Raw genomic sequence first — 7,791 nt, 5'->3', positions numbered from 1 at the left:
GCGATGAACTAACTTATCTTTAAGTATAACACATTCTTACAAGTTTCATTATTAGTACAGTAAGTATACTACTGTAAGTATTCTCATATTTATTCATCTATTTCTTGCGTCTCTCATTATTATTACTACTACTGTTATTATCATCATATTTATTAACTTACTCCTTACACCTGCCACTATTATTATCGCAACTACTCTTATTATGACCATATTTATTCATCTATTTCTTACACCTCTCATCTTTATTACCACTACTGTTATTATCATCGTATTTAGTAACCTATTCCTTACATATGCAACTGTCATTACCGTTACTACTCTTATTATTACCATATTCACTAATTTATTTATTTCTTTATTTGCAGAGTCGCTGGAAGGACGAGGTAAGAAAAGACTTGAGTTTTTCTCCTTTTAAAGAATATGATTCCTTTGACTTGGAATCTTGAACCTTTACTGGCGTAGGTTTTGTTTGCAGAGAGAGAGAGAGAGAGAGAGAGAGAGAGAGAGAGAGAGAGAGAGAGAGAGAGGAGAGAGAGAGAGAGAGAGAGAGGCTAAATAAACTAACAATAACTAACAATAACAAACAAAATAAGAGAAGGAAAAACATCCAAACTCCTCAAGAAAAAAATAAAATAACAGAGAGAGAGAGAGAGAGAGAGAGAGAGAGAGAGAGAGAGAGAGAGAGAGAGAGAGAGAGAGAGAGAGAGAGAGAGAGAGAGAGAGAGAGAGAGAAACAACACTGTTTTTCTTTCAAGAAGTTATAGAGAAAATGAAAAAGAATGGAAAATAAAAGGAAATGTAAATTAACCTTGTCCTAAACCGTATAATCAGTGAAATGCATTAAGTTTGTCCACCAGCGTGTCTGAGGGAGCGCCCCTCGTAGACAGCTGAACACACCTGGGCATACCTGGACATGCCTGCAATTAGGGAGTGTCCACAGGTGCGCCAGGTGACACGCGTCCTCCTATACCTACCTTTCTTTACCACCTGTTCCTCTTAATGCCTCAATAATATTCACTTTGAATTCCTTACACATAGTTGAGTGTACGTTATATTCTGTTTAAGTAATGTTCTCCTCTACATCTCCCTCTCTACCTTGTGACCACCTGTTCTTCTTAGTAGTATTCGCCTTTAATTCCTTAGACATGGTTGAGTTACGTTATATTCGCCTCTAAAGTAATATGTGTGTCTTTTAAATTTCTCTCCTCTCTACCCCCCTCTCCTTGCCTCATCACCACCTGTTATTGTTAATGTCTCAACAATATTCGCTTTTAATTCCTTAGACATGGTTGAGTTACATTATTTTCGCCTCTTAAGTAATATACGCGTGTCTTAGGCACTTTATTTAACATGTAAAGGTGCGTTTTAAGTCACACTATCCTTGAGGAAAAGAAAACAGTATTTTTTTCCTCTCTCTCTGTTATTTTGTATTTATTTTCAGGAGAGTTTGATTTTTTTTTTTCTTTTATTTTGTTTGTTTATGAGCGATAGGTTAATAGTCTTTTGTTTCCATCATATATTCACTTAAGTAATACACGTCTCCTAAGAACTCTATTTAATATGTAAAGTTGCATTTAAATTGCGTTCTAAGTCACGTATCACATTACAACGTGTGGGGTTAACAAGCAATAGGTTAAACAGACAGTCTTCTGTCTTCCCGGCGTTATATTCACTTGCGCGTCTCTTTGGAGCTCTAAATATAAAAAAAAGTTACGTGTAAGTACTTTTTATCGTATTACAGCGTGTGGGGTTAACAAGCAATAGGTTTAATAGATAGTCTTTTGTTTTCTCGGTGACGTCAGGACAGAGGGAGGGTCTGATTGGGCGGGTCACATTGATTACATAACAAGATGGTGGAGAAGACGCAATATTTACCCGCCGCTCTCCATCATTCCGCGAAATATTATGACTTGGCGGCGAAAGTTTGATGATGAAAGGAGTAAACTTCGGCGCCGCGCTTATTTTGGTGCGAAGAGAAAAGTATGGATGGCGTGGCGTCGCTCTGGAGGAAAAGGGAGAGGAGGAGGAGGTGGAGGTGGAGGAGGCGGTGGAGGTGAGGGGAAGGGAGAGAGAGAGAGGGAGGGAGGAGTAAGGAGCCGGACTCACTGGCGCCACACTCCCGCCCCGCCCTCCTTTCACCTGGCTCGTCTTCCTCTCCCTGCCTGCCTCCCTCCCTCGTACCCCTTCCTCCCGTTCCTCCATCTTGGTCTCCTCACTCCTTTGTCCTGTCGTCTTATCTCGTCTTCTTTTTATTCAATCTTGCATATTCCCTTTAGTATTTTTATGTCCATATTCTCTCCTTCTTCTCCTGCCTACCCCTCTCCTTGCCTTGTCTTGCCCTTCTTATGGTCCCCTCACGCTCTGTCCTCTGAGAAATGCGGGAAAACTCTACGCTTGTCTCTCGCCATATTTGACTTGCGTTTGGTCCTTTTACCTCCTCCTCCTCGTCCTCCTCGTCTTCCTCCTTCCTCCTCGTTGTCATCGCTTTCATTTTGTCCTCCTCGTCTTTTATTTTTTTTTATTGTGATTATCGTCGTTTTTTATTTCTTCATTTTGTTTGGGAGTGACTGAATTCTTGTCCTTTTTCATGTTCTTCCTCTTCGTCGTCATCGTTTTCATTTCGTCTCTCTCGTCTTCTTTTTCTTAGTGCGATTATTGTCCTTTTTTCTTTGTTTGGGATTGACTGTAAATTCTTATTCCTGTTCTTGTTTATTGTTGTCGTTGTTATCGTTATTCCCTCTTCCTCGTCGTCGTTTCGTCTTGTAGGTCTCTCTTCTCTTCTGTCATCTTCAGCATCATCATTGTGGTTGTCTTCGTCATTCCAGCTTCATCATCTTTCTGATTTTATGTTATTTTCGTCATTGCCTTTTCTTGGCCCGTATTCTTGAACGTTTCTCTCACCAGGACAATTTTCAAAGAACGCAGAGACTATTTGCTAGGTTCCCATGGGTGTTTTTCAATTGATGGTACAGAATTCTTGTTAAAGTATCTAAGGAATCATGAAAACAACCTTGAAAACTCTATTAGCTTCCATTGCAACTTGTTAGATTGAAGGGATCAGACGAGAGAAGATTTAACAATGCCGTCCTTTGGTTCTTTCTGGTTCTTTTTCGCTCCTTTCTATAAGCCAATATTTCTCTCCTTCTCCCTTTTCGCTCCGTTCTGTAAGCCAACATTTCTCTCCCTCTCCCTTCCCGTCCCGTCCTGTAAGCAAGCATTTTTCTCCCACTCCCTTTCCATCCCTTTCTGTAACCCAACATTCCTCTCCCTCTCCCTTTCCGTCCCGTTCTGTAAGCCAACACTTCCTCCTCCCCAGACTTCGCAGTGCTGCTCAACGGACGCACCTCAATGACACCGATGACCACCACCAGGGTAGCCACGGGGCGCCTCTTCCTGCGGCGCCGCACCCTGCACTTCTCTTTCCTGCTGGAGCACGGTGCTCCGTCCCCCTCCTCTATCCAGTTTCTCAATGAATCTGGCGAAATTTTGGAGCAGCTTGAGCCCCAGCCAACGCCTTATGAGGAGACCAACAGCAGAGTGTGTGGCACCTGGACCCGCCTGCCCCGGGAGTACAGGTGTGTGTGTGTGTGTGTGTGTGTGTGTGTGTGTGTTTGGTGGGGTGAGGGTCCCCTGATTGAATTCCAGCCTTGGAATATGTACTCCTCTCTCTCTCTCTCTCTCTCTCTCTCTCTCTCTCTCTCTCTCTCTCTCTCTCTCTCTCTCTCTCTCTCGTCCCTGGGTGCACACACTTTCCCCGCCATCAGGTTACTGACCTTTTTTCCCGACCCGCTTCGCCGCAGGACACTTCTGCTGGAGGAAAAGATGTGGGTCGCCCTCAAGCCTCCCGAGGACAGCGAGGAGGACGAGATTAGCGGCCATGTGTCCCGCTATGTGGGAGTGGATACCGAGGTGTTCTCCGCGCTCCTCACCCCCGCACCGGTCACCCACTCCACTCCCCACCACACCCTTAGCGGGGGAGGCACGGCCATCATCTCCGTTGACCGCAAGACAGACTCCCTACACGTGAGTCTGGTGTTCAACGGCGTGTTTGCTGCCGGGGAGACACAAAACGTGAGCCTCAGGGTGGAACTACTGCCGGAGCGCGCCCTGGAGCCCGTCACGGACACTATCGTCCTCCCCAAAGTGTACTCCGTGAGTATGCGTGTTCTGACATGTCTTGCAGTACTGCGGGGGTGTTGGGCGAGGGTGTGCGGATGTGGGGGCGTGGGAGCGTGCATGCTGCCAGCGTGATGTTGCCTGGTGTTGTATTAATGACGCGAACCTTTGTCCCGTGCAGGATGTGAACCGCGCCGAGCTGCTCACCACGCTGGGGGAACGCTCCCTCATCCGCCTCACCCGCGGCCAGGTGAGCATCAAGATATGGAGCGTGGCGGCCCCCCACCTGGTCCTCGAGGGGGTGATCACCCCCCGCGCCACCTGTAACGTGTTCTGCGCCGTCCTCAGCGAGCCGCCGCCAGACACCTCCACCGCCCTCTCCATGTCGCCGCCCCCGTACGGCGCCGGCTGGGCGCTGGTGACGCTGTCCAATAACGGCACCTTCCACTACCAGGTGTTCGTGCAGGGCCTGACGGTGGCCTCGCTCACCCTGGAGACGCGCCACCGCCGCCGCCACCACGAGGTGAGTGACCTCACTGCCTCGTACCGAGACGGCTGGGCCAACGGCACCTATGAGCGCCCCACCTACCGCGATCTAGACGCCCTGCTGCGCGGCCTCATAGAGGTAGTGGTGGCTGCGGACGGCGGCACAGGGCGGCGCCTGCAGGGCACCCTGAGCCCTGTGGCGGTCACCGAGGCCCTCAGGTCACGCCAGCCCGTACTGCTTGCCTCCCCTCAGGTGCCCATGGCTGCCGCCGTGTGGGTAGCCGTGGACTCTGCCTGCGTCACGCATTACGATGTGATGGTGGCAGGCAGGCACCCTGGCGGCGCCGCGGAGCCCTCCTGGAGCCTTGTGCTGCGCGAGGACGACCGCTCGTGGGACCCGCGTTACGACCTGAAGGAGGTGTCCCTAGAGGACGAGGTGCAGGGATGGGAGCTATTCTCCCACACCCTGGTGTTGATGGAGGTGTCCCTCTCCCGCCTCGGGGCTGAGGTGAGCTACCTGGACCTGCACCTGCTGCCCAACACCACGCGCCCCGCCCCGCTGCTCACCGGCAGGGTGCGCGGCGTCAACGTGCCCACCGCCTGCCTACTGGACCCCGGTCAGTCCCCGAAGACTTCTTGCGCCAACCTGGAATGTATCCTGGACAGCTCCCACCCGCCGCCCTCTGTCACCAACAAGTGCATCGATGAGGGTATGCACGCTAGTCACTTTTGTATGATACACACACACACACACACAATGAGAAAGTAATGCAGCAGGACGCCACGCGGTAAATTCAGTGAAGCACAAAAGTAACACTTTTCTTGTCAACACATTATGGTGTTCATATATACAGCTTGTCTTGATTGTGCACAAGTATTTACCTTACATGTGGATATATTGTAACTCTCTCTCTCTCTCTCTCTCTCTCTCTCTCTCTCTCTCTCTCTCTCTCTCTCTCTCTCTCTCTCTCTCTCTCTCTCTCTCTCTCTCTCTCTCTCTCTCTCTCTCTCTCATTTCTTTTTACACACTGAATGTGGTTACCAATATGAAGGAGTCTTGCAGTCAATCTTACTCCCTGTGACATTTCAGTTTCTCCTCAAACTCTCCCTTTCCAGTCTGCTTTTCCTCCCTCTCCCTCATCTTCCTTCCACAGTGGTGCCACTTCACCTCACTGGTCTGGCACTCATTCTTACTCAGTATTACATTTCATTCAGTCACTCCTCAACAGACAAGAAGGTTTATAACAAAGACATCAATATTTCAGTCAGTCATTATTACCTTTTATAGTTTGGCAGTCAGTCTTATTCCCTTTTTCAAATGGTGTACTTTTCCTCCACAGACAAGAAGGTTTACAATAATGGCTTCAGTTGGGAGTCGCCTCACCACCACTGCCGCATGTGCATGTGTACCCAGGGAATCATACAGTGCCATGACAGGATATGCCCCGCCCTGGACTGTTCCGGAGCCTACACGCCCCCAGATCAGTGCTGCCCAGTGTGTCCAGGTCAGCACTCACCTAGCACAGTTCTCAGTAATGTAAAAGTAAAAATATTCATTAGTTTGATTTTTTTTTTTTTTCATCAGTTTATAAGTGCTGTGCTGGAGCTTACATGTCCCCAGCCCAGTGATGCCCAGTGTGTCTAGGTCACCACTCCCCTAGCACAGTTCTCAGTAATGTTTCAGTAAAGATATCACTAGTTTTATGCATTATTGATCATTATTGATGCAGTTCCAGAGCCTACACACCCCAGACAGGCATAATTTGACCCATTACTAATCTAGTCTATAAGTGATCGCCAAGCTAGCCTAGTTCTTAGTCAAGATATCCAGTAGTTTGACACATTACTAATCAGTCTACAAGTGATCGCCAAGCCCAGAGTGGTTTCTTTTTGGTCGGCCTTGACTGTGCTGTTGCTACATTTGGATGAGAGATGATGAAGGCAGATTAGAATGCATATGCACCCTTCCTTAGTCTCAATATAGGACTTGGTGACATGGGTGTTAGTTTGCCCTCTTTTGTAACATAGGAGTATATAGGTAGACTTGAATGTTTATGTGAGAGGTTTGTAGTCTGAAAGGTTTATAGTCTGAAAGGTTTATTGCCTGATATCTTTGTGTACATATCTTATTGCTTCCCCAGTCCTTATCTGTCTGTGTATTGTTATTCATGTACATCTGCTGTGGTGACTCCTTGTTGGGTTGCCAAGATGCAAGATTAGGTTTGTTGCTCCTCTCCATACACGATGTACTCTCGTTTCTTGTATTTCTTCACTAGTAATGCTCAATTTTGGCCTTTAATCTCAATATTCATACATTAAAACATCTCACAAGGACAGATAAGAAGGAGGAGTGAATTTTTTCCTCTCCATACACAATATACTCTCATTTCTTGTATCTTTTCTCCTGTAATGCACAAAACTAGCCTTTAATCTGAATATTCATGCATTAGAATGTCTTGCAAGGACACCCAAGAAAGAGGAGTGGGTTTCTGCCTCCCATCCATCTTATCCTTGCATTTTTTCTTCACATAGAATACTTAAAGAGTTCAAACACCCAGACATTAATGGTTAGCTTGAGGTATGTCTGTGTATAAACTGAGATTCATAAGCAATCAAAGGGAAATCTATCTATATACCAGGCTGGCAATCCCTCACATGATGGCCCAGGCAAAGCAACACACACTCACACACACACACATCATTCAAACTCTTGGCATAAGAAAATAAGGGAAGCTGCAAAAAGCCATCAGGCCTACATGTGGCAGTCCTTGTATTAAACATACCTACCTATTTCCACCTATCATCCTCATCCATGAATTTGTCTGACCTAAAGCTCTCTTTTGACTCAGCACTAACAACCTAATTACTGAGCTTATTTTATTCACCCACCATTATCTGAGAACCAATTCCTTCCTTCATTTAGTCTTTTTAAAGCTCCCTAATGACAGCACTAATATGATTACTGAGTCTATTCCACCTTCCACTATTTGAGAACCATTGAATAAGATGGTGATGATTGGTATGAGGTGTGAGCATAGGACAGTCATGGGAGCCTCAGTGTAGTGGCCAGCCAGTCAAGGTCGACCAAACCTCTGTTGCACCATAGCAATTGCCATGGCTTGAGTGGCAAAGTGTGTTACCTTGAGCCTCCTGTCCCTGGCTGCTCCTTCCTCAGTGCTTAGCCAATGA

At 47.0% G+C, this 7,791-nt stretch overlaps 1 protein-coding gene across 1 annotated transcript in view; it reads left to right on the top strand.

Moving 5' to 3' along the window:
• The window catches only part of LOC135116472 (dorsal-ventral patterning protein Sog-like), a 113,067-nt gene that overhangs the window by 83,420 nt on the left and 21,856 nt on the right, over nucleotides 1-7,791 (top strand). The window contains exons 4-8 of the mRNA XM_064033949.1: nucleotides 366-383; nucleotides 3,317-3,575; nucleotides 3,801-4,152; nucleotides 4,298-5,312; nucleotides 5,943-6,107. Coding sequence (XP_063890019.1) covers nucleotides 366-383; nucleotides 3,317-3,575; nucleotides 3,801-4,152; nucleotides 4,298-5,312; nucleotides 5,943-6,107 — 1,809 coding nt within the window. The remainder of the gene's footprint in view (nucleotides 1-365; nucleotides 384-3,316; nucleotides 3,576-3,800; nucleotides 4,153-4,297; nucleotides 5,313-5,942; nucleotides 6,108-7,791) is intronic.

The sequence above is a fragment of the Scylla paramamosain genome, chromosome 31, assembly GCF_035594125.1.
Source record: "Scylla paramamosain isolate STU-SP2022 chromosome 31, ASM3559412v1, whole genome shotgun sequence".
In the NCBI taxonomy this organism is placed as follows: domain Eukaryota; kingdom Metazoa; phylum Arthropoda; class Malacostraca; order Decapoda; family Portunidae; genus Scylla; species Scylla paramamosain.
Note: the sequence above shows the minus strand (reverse complement) of the source record. Positions and strands in the feature narration are given on the sequence as shown.